Source organism: Amaranthus tricolor, chromosome 3 (assembly GCF_026212465.1).
Source record: "Amaranthus tricolor cultivar Red isolate AtriRed21 chromosome 3, ASM2621246v1, whole genome shotgun sequence".
NCBI classification, from domain to species: Eukaryota; Viridiplantae; Streptophyta; class Magnoliopsida; order Caryophyllales; family Amaranthaceae; genus Amaranthus; species Amaranthus tricolor.
In genome coordinates, this window is record NC_080049.1 from 29,376,691 (window position 1) to 29,398,271 (window position 21,581).

A 21,581-nucleotide genomic window follows, 5' to 3' on the forward strand; every position below is an offset into this window, starting at 1 on the left:
CCCGTCCATTTATCTTGGCGGGCGGGTATTAATACTCGTCCAAACTTTAAATTTTTTTGAAAAGCGTTGTTCATGTTCGCCTGTTTTTCGAGCCAAATGGGCTGAGCCTCACAAATAACCCACCCATAAATAGTTCTACTGCAAACCCATATTTGTCTATAACTAACAAATTCACCAAAAACTTAAACATTACATATACGATTCTAAAACAATTCAAATGTTCTTCTCTTTTTACAAAAAAAAAACCATATACAACACAAATAACATAGGTATATTATTATTATTATTATTATTATTATTATTTGTTATTTTATTTTAATTTATACTTCACATTAAATAAATTGCTTGATAAATTATCTTTATTATGTTATATATATATATATATATATATATATATATATATATATATATATATATATATATATATATACTCACTCCGTTCTTTTTTGTTCTTCTCATTTACTTTTTGTATAGTTTTCACTAGTAAATTTTAAGCCTTAGTATATCTAAATATGCATAATAAAAATTATAAATAATACATAATAAAAAAGTATACCTTAAGACGAATCTAATAAGATCTCACACACATATATATTTTACCTCCTAAGCATGTCTTAAAAACCTTAATTAAATTTCTCTCTTCTTAAGGTGAAATATTTTAAACAGAAAGAATATTAGAGAACGAATGAAGTATGTTACATTATTAAATAGTTAATGTTCAGTAGGAATTCAATCGGTGGACAATCATATCATATTATTTGTTTTTAGTTTGAATTTTTATTATGTAAAATTAGATTTATTTTTTAAAATTTTTATACACGGATTAACTTTTTTTGAATAATTAAATATTTTTGCAGAATGAATTAAGTTGATGAGAGAAGTAGGATGTATAAACTATATTCAAATGGACAATATAATGTTAGGTATTTAGAAGGAGTTGAAAATTTTTAATATTTTACAAAGAGATAATTCGATATCTGAGTTAAGTTGTTAGAGATCATTTGCCTAAAAAGGAATTCGTGAAAATTATTACGATTGATAGTTACATTACAAATATGAAATTGGGTCAAGTAATGTGTTGGTTGAAGAAGAGTTGCAGCAAAAATATAATTTAAAAAAAATTTATTTGCGTAAATGGTGTACAATGTAGCTGTGAGTACAATTTTCAAAACACATTATTGTTTTCTTCAATTTCGACTATGCTAATGATGATGTAGAATCATCATTACATGTGGAAGAAGATATAAACCCTCAATCGAGACAATTCTTCGACATGTTAAGTGCTGGCAACTTGCCTGTATATTTTGATTGCGTAAATCGTACTTAGTTGTCGATAATTGATGAATGACGGGAAGTGAAGATAAAATACTAAAAATTTTGGTTGAGAATGAAAAAATTAGTAGAGGGGAGAAGAGAAGTTAAGGAGTGAAGATGAAACTGAATTAGCGACGCTAACGGGAAGTAAAGTTGATCATGAGCACTTTTTTTAGTTTAAAGCCTTGTAATTTCCTTTTTTTAAATAAAGTATTAGGTCGGTACAAAATGTGTCTCTCAAAATAGATCGTCTCAAGAATTTGATATATACTAATATCATAACAATAAAAAAATAATTAATACTATTAACAAGTAAAATAAGCTATCCGAATCAGCTAGTAACTATTATTAATAAGCACCATGGATAACTAATTATGAAACATCTTAAATCAAGAATGGAGATTGGAATAAGATTATTTTGTTGTTTTTATGGAGATTTTACTTTCATTGTTGATAATAATCTTTCTACAACATGGGTTGGGTCCACTCTTATACCAAGTACTTCTATTTGCTTCGCAAACATGGGACTCTTCGATGTTCATCCGTTACCTTCCAATTTTATCCTCATTTAGCTTTTGCCTTTGCGTCTTTTTGTTGTAAATGTTCTCTTAAGTTTTATCCACACTGTTTTATTGTATACAAATTAAATAATAATATATTTTTTTAAATAATTCTACTTAATTATATTTTTGAATAATTATATTTAATTTGTCAAGTATTGATACTTTTATTTAAATATCCTTTTAAAGTTGATGACTTAATGCACATAAAATAGGATAAATTAAGTTCATAAAACATTTTTTTATTTTATTTGGTTTGTAATTGTTCATAAATCATTGTACTAATGCACTGCTTTGTACCTTTTTTTATAAATAAAACACCATATTCAATGTATAATTTTAATTTTTAATATTACTAATTACATATAATTAAAAATTCTAAAAGCTTAATATTATGAAAATATATATATTAAAACAAATTAAATAAAATTGTCTTGTGCAAAATAATATCAATCAATAAGCAGTAATTGCTAAAAAGAAGGTAGAAACTAAATGCAAAGGAGTTATATGATTTTAGCCCCAATATTATCTTAGTAATAAAATTCAATTTTAAATGAAGCAAAATGGAGCAATAAATCAAATTAAAAAGCCAATCAACAACTTAATATATAGTCCCTTAATCCCTATAAATTTGCGAATAAATTGACACATAGTGAGAATAAATACTCCATTCATTCTTTTTTCTTTTTTCTTCTCGTTTACTTTTTGAACAGTTTTTAAAGTAAATTTTAAACATTAATATCTCTAAATACTATAATTAAAAATTATAAAAAACACATAATAAAAAAGTATACATTAAGACGAATCTAACGAGATCTCACATTGATATATTTTATCTTCAAAATATATGTCAAAAACATTAATCAAATTTCTATCTCCTTAAGGTGAAATGTTCCAAATGAAAAGAATATTAGAGAACGAAAAAAATATCACTTTTAAATTTACAAATTGAAGTGATACCAAATAAAATCTTAATTTACATAGATACTTTTCTATTCCAATTAATTACAACACTATTCAAATCAATCTGAGAGCTTTTGAGGACGTAAAAAGTAGATTTTAAAGCATAGATTAATTGTTACACCTTGTTGGACTTTTTAGTCGTGAATGATTCACATTAATAAGATATTGTTCCCTTTGAACTAAGCTCTCACATTTATTTATTGACTTTTTAAAAATTTTTAGGACGTAAGATCTGAAATGTAAAACTGGACACTCATCATAGTAGTTAGTAGAGTACTACACTTAATAGTAATAGCTCTAAATAGAAGTAGAAGTGTTATTTATGCCTTTTGAACGATAGATGGAGCCAAAATCTCTCACTATCACATGAGTAATGGCTGTATGGGAGACCAAGAAATTATTGTTAAAAAGGCAAAGAGAGCGCATAAGATCTGCCATACATTCTAAGACCCATAAGTTCTCAATTTTTGTTAAATCAGACAGTTTTATAATGAAACTATTTACATTATGTTGGTTTAATATATATTTATTTTGAATCTTAAATGAGACAAGTTCTTACATAATCACTTTTTATAATCTTAATTTATCACTTATACCTTAAATGATTTAATTAGAGGGTTGGATATTGGGATAGTCAATCAACTAATGCTAATATTTAGTAAATTAGCTAGTTGAAACAACTTATAGTTATAAATAAGCTGTTTTTGATTAAATTGTTTATAACATCGAGTTTAAAATCAACCAACAACTATCAACTATCCACTATTTATCAAATATTCTTTAAATATAATTTTAAAATGATCAATTAAAAAAATAAATTTATATCTAGTCGGCCATGATGAGAGTTGAGACGGTCAAATATTTTGAAAGAGAAAACAGGAAGCAAGAGAATGAGAACATGTTTTGCGGTGTACGGCCTCATTTTTCAAAGAAAATGACGGCAATAGCCCATGTTCTTCCTACCTTTTTCTTTTTTATTTAATTAAGCTCTTTATTATTCAGTCAATCCCATCAACTATATCCATCATCCACGTGTCCATCTCACGTGATCTTTCATTATTTAATTTCCTTGATATTTTCTCAATCCTCTGTTTTCTTTCTTTTCATATTTCAATCCACCGCAATCAATGGAGGAGTATTTCTTTGATCTTACTCATCTTCCTAGTCGTACTTCTTTATCTCCTAAGCTTTATTCACTTTTATGCATAAAATAATCAATGGAAAGGAAAATTAAGAAAATAAATGAAGAATAAATATATAAGAGATCACAATAAAAAGTGAGAATTAATTTATGAATGAAACTAAAAGAAAATTATGTAAAATTATTGGGATATACTCCTACTAAAATACTATAAAGAGTATAATTTATAATTTTTACGTTATTATGGAAGAATTTATTAAGAAAAGAATTAGAGAGAGTATCATTTATTTGAATTAGTTCAAATAAAGATACTTTTTATATTTTGACTTAAGAGCCATTAACAAACATTTTTTCGAATATTTGATCAATTAAAACAGCAAAACTCAAAATCAATTAAAAATTAATAACCAAACACACTTTGTTTATAATTAGGTTTTCTATGTGAACAATCTGTATTATAATTGTAATTGGTTATCGTTCATGTGAAATTTCCAATCAAAATTTTAGTCAATTTACAAATTAGAAAGTGTGTAAAACTGATTCTGTTCCCAAACAGGGATGTAATGTTTCGTCCAAAATCCAAATCTATCAAGGAATAATAACTTAAATAAGCATATAAATTCTGTGAAAAGGTGAATTTTCAATTTCTATGTCATTATCTTATTGATGACCAATTAATATTGTTGTACATTTGTACTCATAGTCTTTTTAAACGAAAGGGCACAAGTTAATAAATTGAGTACGTCTTATATCAACATAGTGCATCTTAAATTAGTTTCTACCAATCTAAGATTTAAGAAGCATAAGTTAAAAAATGAGTTTTAATGGTGTGGCGTAGGTTAACGAAAAGACAATCAAAGGGCAATGCACAATAAACTGATTACAACTCGCCGGTTCTTATCGGTACTTTGCAACACAGGTTTATTCCCAATAAAATGTTTGTAAAAGTTAGATTATTTCAAAATTTTCAAAATCTGATATTATTAACCGAAAATGCGCAATAGATTACATTATTTAGAATAGTTTTTCTATACCAATATTATGTACTAAGTCTAACTAAATTTATTGTAACATATTTTGAGGCTCATTAATGATTCCAAAACTTTAAGAAAATTTGAAATGATTAAGACAAATTAACAACAAAATAAACGAAATAAGATAAGTTTCTACTTATTTTTAAAAATAAGCGTGAAATTCCCAAATCTGTGGTTTGGGGTTGTTCACAGTTAGTAACTGCGAACAGGTCAAAAAAAACAAACTAGCTGTTCGCAGTTAGTAACTGCAAACAACTGTTTTGACTTTTCTTTGACCTATTCGTAGTTACTAACTGCGAACAGCTAGCTCCATAAATACGCACAGCAGCTCCCTTCGTTCTCATTTTTCCTAATTTTCAGGTCAAAACAGCTATTCGCAGTAAGTAGCTGCGAACAGCTTGTTTGTTTTTTTTGACATGTTCGCAGTTACTAACTGCAAACAGTCCCAAACTACATGTTTGAAAATTACATATTTACTTTTGAATATAAGTTAGAAACTTATCTTATTTCATTCATTTTGTTGAAAATTTGTCTTATACATTTTAAATTTTTAAACTTTAACAAGTCTAATGAGCCTTTAGTAATTAGATTTGAATGTAGCTAATATAGTTTTTTTTTAATCGTATTGAACTTTCTATTTGATTTAGTTATTTTTTATAATTAGGTAAAATAACTAAAACAATTTTTGAAGGAAAAACAGATTTTGATGTCAATTTTGACAAGTTGCATAAAATTAACGTTTCCAAAAGTTTTTCAAAAAATAAATATATCCACAAAAACGTATATTTCCTCATAAAATCCAAAAAAATACAATCTTCCATATTTTTTTTTTGTCATTTTACATTTCATATTCAAATTTCGTATATTAAATTATTAACATTAAATCTTGTAAGATTAAGCAGACTCTTTTTCGTTGTCGACACACTTCACGAGTCAACATTCAATTTTTGAATGGCGATGCGAAGAAACAAGTTAAAACTCTGCAGTTAAAGCATCAACAATATGATACACTTCACGAGTCAGCGGCTTAACTGTGATGAGGATTAAGCAGACTCGTTTTCGTTGGTGGTTGCAGTTCGTTTCTTTGCGAAGTATTCATCTGCACGAGCAAGGTTCTTCCTTACTGATTCTTTGAGGTACTTTTTTCTTCCGGGCAGTAGGGTGACGGAACAACCTGCAGCCTCGAGTTTCTTCTTTGCCGATCCTGAGAAAGCACGAGTCTTTATGTTCAGCTTCGTGCTTAGTTCTCCTTCACCAAGAATCTAGTGAAAAGTAAAACAGTATCAGTCAGTTCAAAAGATGATCACAAATCGACTTCATTATTAACTTGGTGAGACGTTCTTTATACATGGGTTAAATAGCCCAACTAATATAATTATTAACATACGGGCTCCTTGTTAAGCTGTAAGACAAGTTAATTGTAAAGTTTCACATCAGTAGACGAGTATTGTTAAAGAAACTCTCTCAAGCTCCTTCATAGCTAGTTGGTGCCATTGAAGTAATTTATCTGATAAGAAAAATGATAGCGTAATATAGAGCTAGAACAAAAGTTTGCAAATGGGTATCAATGACTTAAAAAGGCATACAAGGTACCCAAAAAGGTAAATTTGGTGGGCAATAAGAAGTTAGGGTATTCCCATAAAATACATTAATATAGTGCAAGCTATGTGTTGACTGTTGAGAAGTGAAAGATATATGTTATGAACATGTGGAGGCGAAATAAAAGATTTTTCGATTTCAATTGGCCTTCACCAAGGTTTATTCCCTAAACCTTTTCTTTTTGAATTGGTCTTAGATGAGATAACTTGATCGTTCCAAAGAAACATGTTTTAGTGCTTGTTGTTTGCTAACAATATTGTTTTAATAGAGAGGTAAAATGGTAAATACTAAGTTAAAATCATGGAGACAAAAGTTGGAATCATGACTCTCGAGAGTTTCAAATTAAGTCGGAGTAAGGAATACACAAAGTGTCACTTTTGCAAATACGAGATATGTTGAGGCACTATAAAGTTGAAAGAGAAAAAAATCGTTTGGTGATGCTTCAAATACATAAAGTCCATATTCTAGAATAGTGAGAATATCTATCAAGATATGACTCATATAATTAAGTGTAAGTGGCAAAAATGGATTATAATGTTAGGAGTATAGGAAAAGCAAATTATTGAATAAATGAACTCATACACATTACGGGATAGATTTCGAAGCGACGACATAAGAAAGTTTACAAGAGTTGCAAATATCATGGAGACGAAAAAAGAGAATCGTTTAAGAAGGTTTGGACACGTGCAACAATGATATATTGGCACACCGATTGAGCAGATAGAAAATTCTATACTCGAGAGTTTTTTAAAAATAGGACATGGAAGCGCGAAGAGGACTTGTAGGACAAGAATGAAAAAGAATATGAAGGATTTACATTTACATGTTGAGAGATGGTAGAAAAACATGAATAGAAAATAATTCATATTGACGAGTGATGACCATAGTGCAAAAGCAAGGATGCATGGTATCGTATCTTCTGTATTGTAAAGGTTTCAAAATATATCAAATTGGAATTATCCGCATCGTAGAGGAGTAACAAAACTTTTTTTGAGGTTGTTCCAAGTGATATTTGATAGGATAGGCCGATATTTGGCGGAATGACAAACACATCATCCTCGTTACCGCAATCGTGATCGAAACTTCATTTTTGCACTATGCGGACGACTACAAAAAATGATCTATTGGTGCATGTAGTTGATCGTAATCTTTTGGAATTAAGGCTTTGACATTGATGTTCTTATATACTAGGGGTTGTGTTCTAATCTGAATTCTCAATACAAGTTTAGCAAATGAATAAATCTCCAAAATTACAAAATGTTATCATTCCTAAAGTTGTTCCACTCACCCCCTAAAAAACACTTAATAAAGAAAATAAGCGCGCTGCACTAATTCAATTAATGAACTATATTCAGTATAGCTAAAAGGCTAAAATAATTAGCAAAGTGCATGTGAAGGTACTATCCCATCATCACTCAGATAACTCAATTATAGCAAAAAAATCCTAACCTTTAATGGCAACTTTCTTTCTCTTCCTGATGGATTGATTATGCCCTTCTCCTTCAAAGACTCTAATGTTACTTCTTCACCTTCCTTGAAACCAGCAACCTCTATGTCTCTCAAGTTTACAGGCACATACTTGGGCAGCCCAGCATGCATTCCTGTTAAAGGCGATGGCATTAATGCACAAAAGTAACTTGCAAGTTGCGAATCAATCCATTACCAAACAGGCAAAAGAATTACTTTCGTACAATCTATGAATCTACTCACAGAAGATTCAATAGGAGTAATTGATCAATAGCTCAAGAATCAGGAGCATAAGATCAGGATTCAAGAAACCAAAACCAAATATTAACAAGAATCAATATACAAGTCATTAAATGCATTTACTTTTCTAAAACTCTATCTGAGCACATGAGCTTTTGCAGCCCTTAATGTTCATAGTTTCATAGTTGTATGTAAAAGATTAATACTATGAAGCTATAAAAAGCCACTGGTAGACTAAAGTGAACACACATCTACATACTTATCTTCTTTTCTCAATGTTTTGTCTATGTCGCTCTCTCATACAAAATGCTTTTATATGTGAAGAAAAAGTAACCTTTTACAAATTTTGAGAAGTAAAATGATATGAACTAAAAAAAAAGATCAAATACAGTTCCACGCACATGCAATATGTAATATGGGACAGGAAATGTTTACTTGAACCATAAATTCTATTCCTAAAAGAGCTAGAAAAAGGCCAATAAGGGATTGAAAGAGAGTGCATTCAGCAATTCCAAGGATCAGGAGTTCACAGACAGAAGGAGCTTAGATAACTAGTTGAAGAACTGTGAGACGCCGAGAGATTGATGGCCAAAGCAGGAAAAAAGGCTCACTTGACAATAACACAAAGCTGAAAAATGAGCTCATTACTAAATAGTAAATTGTTTCATTTCTAGTTTTAAGTTGTAAATGTCTTGCACGTTTTTACTGTTTTGATCAAAGATTTAGTTTTTGAAATGCTGTACATGAGTACAACTGTACAAGGGTATAACCTATATTACATCAGTGTAACAAGAAACCAAGATGGGTTGACGGTAGGTAAGCATTACCAAATAGGAAAACATAAACCAGTGTTAAGCATGCTTGGAGATTGACACGAAGCTTAAAAATGGTGCGTGCCTCAGTAAAATGGGCCAATGGCTATGTAACTTTCAGTATCGAAACATGTCTTGCTGGCTTCTACTGCTTCGTTTGGTTGTTGGTATTAAACTGTAGTAATGAGAATAATAGCAGTGTAAATTTTCTAGAAATGTAACATTACATTTCCATGTTAATGAAACTTTGATCATAAAAAGATTTTTTTGTTCACAATTTTACATTTACCAATTAATACCACTTTTCAAATAATGCAATAGAATGAATATTGTGAAGAAAATAGGATGATTAAAATATCACACATGACCATTAGATTTTAGAAAAGATTTTCCTACCAATATTACATGAATTTTCATTGCTATTCCCACCAATTAATACCTACTATCAAACATGCCGTTATTGAGCTAAAACGGATTCAGAGATTTAGTGTTTACAATGATGCACATCATGAAGACTATGACATCAGCATATGAAGAAAGCAAGTATAGATTTTATTATGTTCAAGTATCAGTAAAATAGGATACCAATAATACGACACTGTTGAAAAATGGTATTCAACAGCACCATACGTCTGTTAAGAACAGAAAGATTCTCTATCTATAACAGAAAAGCAAAGTACAAAAAACATTTCCAAATAAAAAACCATTGTCAAGCAGCAAAATCCTATATATATCAACATCACATTATATGTTGTGATCATACATGTACCAGTATTGTATGTGAAAATTTTGATATCCTATTAGCTATGGAGACTTATGTTGCTACAATAAATATGCATTATGGATTTAATTTAAATACCCAACTACAGGTAAAAATAAAGATACATTATTTGAAATTAGCATAAAGACTAATCAAAATATGTAAAGATTTAGAGGGAATACAAATGAAAAGCAAAAGCGCGCAATTTCCTTTGTCAGCTTTCAGGAAAGGAAAATGGAGGAAGGTTTTCAACCCAGAAGCATTTAAAATGTAGGTATTTTCAATGTTGAAAATGTACATCCTCTTCTCTTATTTGCTCTTGGCACTTTCTAAATACGAATTTTTCATGCTCTATACATTTAGTATTTGTAAGTACTAATCATTTGCCGATTATGCTACTTCTATGATAGCTAGTGGTTCCTCATTACTACCAGTCGTATTCACAATGTGTACTTTTCCCTTAGCCTTTTGTTATTGACTCACCCCAAACCAGATGATCCCCATTTGATTTGGAATATGCGCATACCAAAGCCCCAAAAGTATAATAGGAGTATACGATTGTGAAAACAAAGCCGTAAACCATAAATAACTGCCAACCAGTATTAAACAAGAGTTAAGAAACTATCCCCCTACCTAAATGGCTAAATTCATTATTCAATCCTAAAATACATCAACAAGAGTAATCGAAGGCATGAACACTAACTTTGCTTAGGCACATCTAAGATATGTTTCAATAATCATATTAGCATTGCACAAACACCATTCACAATTTCAACAATCAAGCTCATAATAAAATGTGGCTAGATCAATTGTCCCAAATATCAACATATTTGCTCTTTTGCATTAGTATGTTTGCATACACTTTAACTTTTCTAATTTGGTAGTACTCAATTATCGGACCATAACATTTGTGTATACTTAGTTGATATTAGGAAGGAGAATGGAAGTTGTTTGCACATGGGATGTGGTCTAAACACAAAAATAAAGCAAAGTTATCAGATCATTATCATCATTTAATATCAACAATCAAACGAGCCATAAAAGCATCATACCTTCAGATGCAACAAGGTGAAACACTAAAGGCTACTAACAAGCCAAACTCACAAGAAAAAAAAAAAAAGAAAAATTGCTTTTGTCCCTCACAATTTGTTACAATTTCCATCAATTTAGCCGAATGTATCTTTGTTTATATGATTACATCCCAACAATCTTTCTCCTAGTCCTATGCACAAAATCAACAAATTTTTTCATTTCATCAAGACAATTCTATCTCATCCACACATTTCTTTTACACCCTTCTTTTTGTCTAATGCTTCCATTATCAACTAATCAATATTTTGGGCTTAAGGGGCTGACATTGTTCATTGTTATTGTTGTTGTGTGCTTCCATTATTAACTAACCAACATAAAATTAGATAAAAACTAGCAACTAGCAATCTCACAATGTTAGTACTTAGTATAAGTATTTCTGAACAAGACACATTCAACAAAATCGCATGATCTAAACATAATATAGCAGGAATTAGAAAGAATGATGTTAATACCTCCAGCAATACCACGCAATTTAGGAATACGTCGATAAAGAGGCATTTGACCACCTTCAAAACCTTTCATAACACCAGGACCCGACCTTGATTTCTGACCCCTCATACCAAAACCACAACTCTTACCCTGACCCGCAGCATGCCCTCTTCCCTTTCTTTTCCCCTTCTTTCTCGAACCCGGTTGAGGTCCAAGGTTGTCTAGCCTAAACCGGGTCTTCAGACCCGACCCACTTTCTGGAACCCCTGTTGAAGAAACAGCTACAATTACAAGAGGTTTTGTTTCTTTGGAAATGTTTCTTAAATGGAGTTTTAATGGAGAGAAATTGAAAGGGTTACTATTTCTAAGAGAATTGAGGTTTCCTTTAAAATTGGAAAGAAGTGGGTAATGGTTGTTATTGGGATTTTGGGTTGAAGGAGGAGCAGAGGAAAGAGAAAGGAGGGAAGCCATTGGAGGTTAGCTTTGGGAGTGAAAGAGTTACGGATAGGATGATGAAAAGGAGGTGGGTCATTAGAAGCCACTTTTGGGCTTTTTATAAGAGATTGAAATCCAATGTTTAATAGTAAATGAATTGGGTTGGACCATTTGGATGATAGATTTGGTGAGCTCAAATATGAACTACATTTTAGACACTTGAACAAGACTAATGCATCCACCCTAGTTTGTGAATTTGTGTTTAAGATTTGGTTCTTAGTTTTGGACTTTATGGGTTAGGGATTTGAATCCTCTTTGTTAAAAACAAATTTGAATTTGCTTTTAGTATCCGTAAATTGAGTTTAATTTAAATTCAAGTAACTATGAAAATTATGTCGTGTTAGAATGTCCACATGTAGTGTTCATTCTAGCTCGTGCCAAGTCATACAGTGCAAAGTGGTGTCATGTCGTGCTTGATCACCTAAAGATGAGGCCTAATCACAAAATTGTATCGTAACGGGCCACACACGTGTCGTGCCTCATGCCAAAATCTTACCGATTTGTTAGTTCTTTCGACATTAATCTATGATAATGTCTCAAGCGTCCCTTGAGAATGCCCTTCCTTCTAATCTTGGCCCGACACTTTTTGCTTAAGAGGAATCGAGCTCCTTGAATTATACTAGATAAATTGTAAGTGTGAGTGTGAGCTCTTTTGGGTGCCATGTCTTTAGTTCAAATTAAGTAATTAAGAGATTATTTTGAGTGGTTCACACAGATTGCGTCAAACTGTTTATGAGGAAACTTAAGATAAATTTGTCAATCAAGGATCACATAGTTTACTAGTATTAAGTCAAGATAATTGTTGAGGATAGTGTTCCACTTATCATTATTTGTCGTTCCAGTTATATGAAGAGTGGCTCGAGTTGTCTTACAATCAATGTAAAAAAAGGATTGGGTAATGATGTTGAACATTTAGAAAATATAGACTTAGATTTGTATATACTACATACTTATTATAGTAGTGGGACTAAATAAATATATTATAAGTCCAATTAAGTGCCTCAAAGAATTTGATGAATCATTACTTTGATTTATAAATTTTGTTTGATGAATTATTACTTTGCTTCATAAGCTTTTCTTGGTGAAAAATTACTTTGGTTCGTAAGCTTTGCTTGGTGAAACATTACTTTGTTTCATAAGCTTTACTTGGTGAAGCACTTTTGTTTCAAAAGGAGGTATATTTGTTTGATGCATAGCTCTATAAATAGAGATGGGATGCCATGGGATATTCAATCCCAATTTCATATCATTTATGATTTCTCTCTTATGAATACTCTCATTCTTGTTCTTCCTTTTATGAGATAATATTGAAAGAGTAATTAGCTCTTAATATTATCAAAGTTCATAATTCACTACAGCACTTATATTTACTATTGCAATTTTCTTATGCAAGGATTTTGTTGTGTAGATTGTATCTCATTGTAAATTTCATTTATCATTTCAAGCACCTTTGTGTGAGAAATATCACAATAGGAAAGTGCATGAACGCCTTCTACTCATATCAAGTTTTCGAGCGACTTCTTTGATTGTCGTAACCTTATCTTCATGGTGTCCATTTGGTGATTTACAAAGCAAGGAGTTCCATTGCCATCCACACAAGAGAAATACAAATCGGTTTATTTTATTTGTATTTGCATTATATTTCCAATAGATGTATGGCGGAATAAAGGAGAGATCTCAGGCTACACTAATATGACTAGGCTTAACTAGTTCAAAGAGAGAGTGTGTAGAGAGAGAACTACTGATTATAATAATGACAATTTGAATGCATCAGATAATGTATTCACAAATTCTTGTGAGAAACGGTCTTTTTGAAAGACCATCTCTAATTGGGTAGGCTCATTATATGTTTTAAAAATATTATAAGTAGGTATTAAGAATGATCACTACAAAAAAACACGAAACTTTAGATGGAAAAACAATGTCCTTTTCCACGCTTAAACGCGTCGAAAGTTAATTTTTCGACGGTTAGTAAAGCGTCTAAAAACCAAACGTTATAAATCTTCGACGCTTGATTTTAGACGCTTTGTTTTGTCTAAATAAGATTGCTTTGTTGACGCTTAAGGGTGTCTAAAACGAAGTTACCCACCTAAAAAAAATTTAAGGGCTTATTTTTAGACGCTTTTAAGCGTTGAAATCATTTTAGACGATTTTATTTGTAAGGATTTTAGACGCTTTTATGTGTTGAAAACGTTTTAGGCGATTTATGTGTAAATATTTTAAACGCTTTTAAGCGTCGAAATTATTTGTCTTTTATGAATACAATACAATATAATAATATTATAGTTTTTTCAAATAAAGCTCATAACAATACTTTTAACACCAAGGTTCATAACAATACTTAACAACAAATATCTTAAAATACCAATTGGAGACAACATCCTATTCACGTTCAATTTCACTACCTTTTGGGCCTATATTAGATTATGAATCTCTGTTAAAACTAATACTACTATTGTCGGAGCAACTTCTAGTTTGCGTTTATTTGTGATGCTGCAGACTACTTTTTTGCGTAACTTAAGCACCAACAATTATACTTGTATCCCTCCAATTCAAACATGGTTGAATATCGATTACTATTTTGACTTAGCAGTCTATTTTTCTTGTTCACATATTTCCACCCCTTTTGCTCACCTCTTTTATGTTAAGAAACCAACTCAACCAAAAGTTTAAGTTGATAGTAAGGCCTTAAGATATATTATATACTCTAACACGCCCCCTCACACGAGAGCTCATTGGGCTAAAAGTGTGAATGCGCATAGGCGTTGAATATTCCACTTTAAATAAGGGGTGGTTGAAATTCGAACTTGTGACCTCTTGTCAAAGAATCAACTCAACCAAAAGCTTAAGCTAATAGTTGAGACCTCAGGATATGTTATATACTGTAACACTCCAAACCCTTACTCGATTGATAAGCTGTTAAACCTCCTTCACCGACTCTCGCCGGTCGACAAAAGTTTTTCTCCAATACCTTTCCCTTCTCTACCCTCTTCCCATCCATGGTTCAAGCACCAAGGGAAGAGCAAACCCTCTTCTTCTCCTTGGACCTAGCAAGTGCACACCACATTAATTGATTATGGCAAAACCGTGCAGAAAGTTATTATTATGCACACTCAATTATTGTGCAACATTCTTCAGGCTCTTCACTCTTCACTCTTTACTCTTCAATCCACTAACTCATACTCATATTCTCTAAGACCGAGGTTGGCGCATAATATTTAAATGTGCATTGAGTCCATATAAAATATGCTGTCAAATTTTTAGTTAAATTTTGTAATTTGAGACAATTATTTGTTTAAGTCTCAAAAGTGGTAATAATGTTGCTTTTTTTTAAGAATTTTTTAGAAAAACAAAAAGAACTATTGTGTATTTTTTTAAATAAAGCGATAAGAAATTATTTTTAATGTTTGACTCGTTAACTTAACCTTAATTAGACTCTAACTGAAAACATTTTATCCGAAAATAACTCAATATGAAAATAATCTAACCATAAATAACTCAACTAAAAACACGACTGATGATAATTTTGACAAGTTCATGGTCGAGTGATTGTTCATTGTGCTCTCCTTGCTAAGACTCGTTCCTCTGTTGATTTCTTCCCCAAGTAATTACATATTGAATTTCGGTATGTTTTTTTTTTCAAAAATTAATTAGTGTTTGATAATATTGAAGTAACTAGAGATTGATACTACATTTAATTAAGCTTCATTTTTCAAAACTCTTCCTTTTAAAACAAACCAATTTGAGAACCAACAAAAAAGTTTGAAGCTATAGTGCCACTATGTTGGTAGCCCTATGCTATAATGAAGAAAAGTATTCAAACTAAAGGCAATATCCTCATCTTTTATGTATAATGATGAATTAATTTAATAGAAGTAAGTGTTAATTTGACCAAAATAAAAGGCTGAAGGAGATATGAAATGATAGACAAGTACTATAAACATAGATTTAGGCTATAGACCTAGAAGGTGTATCCTATAGGCAAAAGCCTTGTCGCTCTCATTGCTTCCCTAACCAAACAACCACAAATCTTTTTGATTTTACTGCATTTTTCATAATCAAAATGAAATTTTTTTTGCATATCTGTTGTATATCAAAATCAAAAGGACAGAATGAGTAATACAATATTTTATAACATATCTTGAGGTCTCAATCAACCATCAACTTAAATTTTTAGTTGAAATGATTTTTTGACATGGTATCAGAAGCCAACGTGACAAATAGGTCACGGGGTCGAATTTCAACTACATCTTAAATTCAAGTAAGAGGAGGGTTTGTACTGCATCCACACTTTTAGCCCAAAAAGCACTCATATGAGGAGGCAAATTTAAGTATATAATATATCCTGATGCCTCAACCATTCATGATTCTTTGACAAGTAAGACTAATACCTCCCTAAACCATTCCTCTTAATCTCTCTTCCTCCCTGTATCCCTAACTTCTTTTCATACCCAATTTTATAAAGTCACGAGACCCACCTTTATGTCTCTTGTTGTTCTTTGTATTATGAGAGAGAAACAAGCTTGAAACATAGATTAAGATGATTCAGCTGACAATGCAACCTGAGTAAACTGAGAGAAAAACTTTGAATTAAGCTTCTACTTATTGCTTTATATTTATATGTTCTTCTCCTTCAACTATCAACTCTCATCACTTCATCTTTTTCTTAAGTCTCCCCTCTTCCTTTTTTAGTTTGCTACAATCATATCCATGTACGCTTTCTCTCTTCTATCTTCTTAATTCTTTGATTTTCATTTGTCGTTTTACAGTATATAAAATATCCTAAGGCTACAATCATCAGCTAATCAAATATTTGTTTTTATTTTTTATTTTTTATTTCTATTGAATGAAAAATACAAGTTAATTGATCAATCATATTTTTGTTCTAGTTAACTCTTCATTTAATGCTATGATTATTTGAAGGGTTATAATCAATGTGTTAATTATTCTTGTTTGTTTGTAAAACTAATTAATTTACGTACCTAACTAATAAAGATATTATTGTTATTTTGGCATGATATTGATGATTTGGGGATGGGGGATGTTGAAAATGCATAAAATGATGGTGGGGTGCAGGAGACCAGTGGGGAGCCCATTAGACCTGAATCATTTGCCGGAAGATTTCACTAGAGATGGCAAACAGGTGTATGAAGACACTTCCACTTCTGGTAATACCAATTATTTCTCTTCTTCCCCCTCCCCACTCTCATGTCTTTTTCCCTTTTTTTCTATTCCTTAGTACATTCCTTCTCTTTCACACTTTTGCATTCAAAAAAAATGTAAAATTAAAATAAAATAGCATGAACATGTTTAGCAGAAGGTTTGGAATTCAACCCCTATTGGGTGCAGGTATCAGCTGGGAGGTTTCTTGACTGTGCGCATCTTTTTACTAGTTTCCTCCTTGAGGGGAACAAGGTATGGTTTGTTCGCATCTTTCAGGAAAAAAAACCTCCCACCCCAACCTTGCCTTGTGCGGAATACTGGAATTGTCCTTTACCTTTATCTTTATAATAATTAATCAACAATTTAAAACCCTATGTTCTAAACCCTATGTAATTTTTTTTGATCCGGGTAAGGTTAGATATTTCCCCACGGAAAAGGGGATGAAAAGAAAAAAATTCTTATTAGGGCTGAAAATCAAACCCTAATTATAATGGTTAAAACAAAAATCCAATTACTGCTTTTTTTTATTGAAAAAATCCAATTTCAAATAAAGTAGAAAATCTATTGAAAAAATAACTCCCGACAGATGGTGAAGGAGTGATAGAAAAAGCCCTCAACCAATACACCATCACAAATTCTTATTCAATTATAAGGTTATTAATTAATTAACCCATGATTCTCTTTCTTAGAACTACATAAATTAGGGTTTTAGGGTTTGGTTTTGTCACTAAATTTAAAATTTTGTAAGTGATTGAGTATAATCAATTAGTTTCACGTTATTTATTTGTGGGTTTGAATGATTTAAAAACAAAAAAATGCAGGACGAAAGAAGAAGAACAAAGATGAAAGTGGAAAGGTATATGAGTGTAGGTTTTGTTCTCTCAAATTCTGCAAATCTCAAGCTCTTGGTGGTCACATGAACCGCCACCGCCAAGGTACATCTTTTTCTACTACAACCACTATTAATTATTCTTAATATTTCCCAATCTAAATAAATCCAAAATAAAGAATATAATTATAAAAAGATATTTTTTATAGCAATATAACATAAAAAAATATAATTAAAAAAATGAAAAGATGGGTTTTGTCACGAATCCCTAGAATAAGAATTAGTAGTAGTAGTAGTACTGCAAGGCCAAACCTAATGCCGGCGAGGAGGTTGATCTAGTGTTCTAGATTAGTCCAGAAAAACACATACACAGAGAGAGTTTTTTTGTTAAGAGTGCGTAGTCATGTCAAGCAGTTTCTCTTCTCGTTTTCTTATCTTGTCTGAAATTCTACCGCATTTATTATTTAGATTGATAGACTTTTTATGGTTGTCTCCTTTGATTTGATTGATCTGATTTAATTCTGATTCCATTTTTAATTATTTATTTGATACTGTTGAGAATATGCTATTAGTACTCTCTAATTTGGTAATAAATAAAGAGAGAATAAATTATATGGATGAAATTAGAAGAGAGTTAAATTGTAGGATGAGATGAAAAGCAAGTGGTGGGTCATCTTCCAAAAATAAAAATGATGCAAATTAAGTGAGACAGACTAAAATAGAAATGCTGCAAATTTAATGGGATAGAGGGAGTATATATATTATGGAGTGTCAACCATCCGCTTAATCTTTTGATTGAGTAGTTAGTTTTTTGATTTCTATTAGGGGCAAACGTGATAAAAATGTTACGGGTTCGAATCTCAACCATCCTTTTAAATATTTTGCACTATAAGGAGGGTGTATATATATGTTGCATTAACACTTCTAGCCCAGAGGGCTTTTGTGTGAAAAGACGTGTTAGTATGTACTTCCTCCGGTTTTTAATAGTTGTTACAGTTTCTGTAGCAACTACTGTTCATCAACTGATCTTATTTCGTATATATTTCTCTGTGCATAATGTAAAACAAAGTCAAGTGGGGTCTTGTTTGATTAGTCTTAATGCATATTTTCATAATATTAACTTTTTAAATTTTATTATCATATGAAATTAAAGATTAAAATCATGCATTGGTTAACATAAAAAAATAGAAGTGTAGCAACTAACCAGAGGAAGTATAGCATATACTCGGTACGCATTAGGCCTTTGGTTGAGTTAGTTTCTTGACAAATATATACTCGATATGCATTTGAGTTTACCATAAAATAATATGTAGAAAAAATACTACTTTTGTAGCAAATTCAAAGGGACGGAGAGGGCAATGGTAATTGCTAAGTGGGAGTAGCTATAGCTAACTGTTGATCTATGGATGTTTGCAGAGAGAGAGACAGAAACGCTAAATAAGGCTCGTCAACTGGTTTACAGCTCTGATAACCCTCCTCTTCCTCACCACCACCCCCATTCTCATTTAGGGTATGCTTTCTTTTCTTTTTCTTTTAGTTTTTTTTGTTCTTTCTCAATCATGATAAACGGATATTATATAGTAATAATGATATAAATAGTTAAATTAGTATATATTTTTTAAATTTTTCAATGCTGTGTATACACAGCTACTGTTCTAGTGTTCTCTTCTAAATTAGTATACTAATTTAGTAATAATGTGCACTACTCTATATACAAACAGAACATTATATTAGAGTTTATTTTTACAAATTAGGTAGGGATCATAATTTTATTAGATCCTAAAAGAATTTAACAATTAGTGTCTTTATGTTTAAATTTCTAATTTTTTTTTCTATTTATTATGCATAATTTCTATTATTATGAATTTTTTGATCTAGAACTTTCTTTAACCTTACGGTTATGAATTCATTCCTTCTTTGAATTTTGTTCCGCACATTTAATTTTTAATCTCACTAATTTAATATACAAATTAAACTACAATACATCTGTTTGAAATAGGTGCAAATCAAATTATTAGAAATATTTTTTATAGGTTAGATTAAAAGTACTATTTTAACAGTAGTTGAGATTTGAGAGGAATATGTGAATATCATTAAAAGATAACTAAAAGAAATTATACAAGCAAATTTTATAAAGCAAACTAAAAGAAAATAATAACAAATTTTATATGGTGTTGAAATTATGAACTACATTGTCTTTAAAAACTATGCTATGAATTGAAGTATGTAATAACATTTTAGTGTGCTTTTATAGTTTAAAAACTGCTTTTTACAAAAAGAACATGGAGATTTGTATGTTTGATTGATAACTCAGTTTGGACTAATTTACCACAGAACATGTATTATATTTTCTGTGAGTCTTCTCAGTCTATTCAAGAATATAGTACTCCACAAAATGCCAATAAGTAATACTGTAAAAGGAAATGTATTCAGTACATTTCTCAAACAATTACATGTCCAATTTTGTTATAAAATAGACAAAACTCAATTATCTTTTAGGTCAGGGTGAATGTAAGATACTTGTATAGGATGAGTGGAACACTCATTTCTCATTTTAGGAGGAGTAGCCAATTAAGTATATTATGTTAGTCAACCTCTTTGTAATTCTTTAATATGAAATCACGTTTGTTATTTTTTTCAATAATTTCTACGTGTGTATGGAACCCACATGTCATGCATTTTTCTTTATGTTACGCAATTATATACTTCCTCTGGACTTTATTAGTTGCTACAGGAACTGTAGCAACTATTGTTCATCAACTAATCTTATTTGGTATATATTTCTCCATGTGTAATGTAAAACATAGCAATTATTGTTCATCAACTAATTTTAACTTTTTAGAATTTTTTTATCATATGAAATTACAGACATTAAAAATTAAGATCATGCATTGAATAATGTGAAAAACAGAAGTTTAATAACTATTAAAAGCAGAGAAATTATTAATTAATATTTTGTAATCTAATTAAATCACTATATATGACCATGGGCTAGACAGCAAGCTCGGGCCTAAATTAATTATCTCTGAATTAAATTTTAATTAAAAATGTTTTGGGTACGGTTTAGGTCTTATGTGACATCAGCGCCAGGTGGACTATATCACCAGACAGCACCACCACCTCCTCAAGTATACCCAACAAGACCAATAATGTTCTCAGGAGGTTCATCATCAACAATTCTTCCACCACCCCCATATCATCATTCTCAACCTTGTGTGTACAACACAACGCCACCACGTATGGTTCCACCAGGGGACTACTATATGGCACATGGTCACGCACTTACTGGATCATCTCCCTCAAACTACACCTACATTGGAGCACCGGTGGGTTTACCTAGACCTCCAGGAAGTAGTCGAGATGGGCTGGATCAGGATGATGGGCTAACAAGTCCATATTAATTTACCCAGCCTTTTTTAGTTTTGATCGATCATTTTAATTATATAAGCTAATTAATTAATAGTACTATTTATTTAATTGAAGTATGCATGAATGATGAGATCGAAAAAGAAGGCCATGCAATGCAAGAAGGGCTAATTAAAGAGATGTTTGTCTTTCTGTTTTACAGGGATATATTAATATTAATTTCATGAATGATGACAAGTGTAATTTTTATTAGTCCATTCATTTTCCTTTTGTAAAAAGGTTCATGAATATTCAATGAATATTATTATTATTCTAGT

General features: G+C 30.8%; 2 protein-coding genes across 2 annotated transcripts; one reads left to right on the top strand and one right to left on the bottom strand.

Moving 5' to 3' along the window:
* Positions 1-5,779: 5,779 nt before the first annotated feature.
* Positions 5,780-11,944, bottom strand: LOC130807485 (50S ribosomal protein L15, chloroplastic). The gene is made up of 3 exons (XM_057672699.1): positions 11,435-11,944; positions 8,061-8,212; positions 5,780-6,274 (listed from the first exon to the last, which is right to left on the bottom strand). Exons 1-3 carry the CDS (start codon positions 11,880-11,882, stop codon positions 6,056-6,058), a joined length of 819 nt encoding a protein of 272 aa, XP_057528682.1. The 5' UTR covers positions 11,883-11,944; the 3' UTR covers positions 5,780-6,055.
* A 4,200-nt stretch (positions 11,945-16,144) lies between these two features.
* On the top strand, positions 16,145-21,504 carry LOC130807486 (zinc finger protein JAGGED-like). The gene is made up of 5 exons (XM_057672700.1): positions 16,145-16,618; positions 16,983-17,074; positions 17,891-18,004; positions 19,315-19,408; positions 20,966-21,504. Coding segments are annotated over exons 1-5 (636 nt in total). The 5' UTR covers positions 16,145-16,616; the 3' UTR covers positions 21,300-21,504.
* Positions 21,505-21,581: the final 77 nt, after the last annotated feature.

Coding starts and splice junctions, on each gene's coding strand:
- LOC130807485 (XM_057672699.1), bottom strand. CDS start 11,882: ATGGCTTCCCTCCTTTCTCTTTCCTCTGCTCCTCCTTCAACCCAAAAT. Junction 8,213..11,434: donor ATTGCGTGGTATTGCTGGAG/GTATTAACATCA, acceptor CGCCTTTAACAG/GAATGCATGCTGGGCTGCCC. Junction 6,275..8,060: donor AAAGAAAGTTGCCATTAAAG/GTTAGGATTTTT, acceptor ACTTTTCACTAG/ATTCTTGGTGAAGGAGAACT.
- LOC130807486 (XM_057672700.1), top strand. Junction 17,075..17,890: donor TGAAGACACTTCCACTTCTG/GTAATACCAATT, acceptor AAAAAAATGCAG/GACGAAAGAAGAAGAACAAA. Junction 18,005..19,314: donor CATGAACCGCCACCGCCAAG/GTACATCTTTTT, acceptor GGATGTTTGCAG/AGAGAGAGACAGAAACGCTA.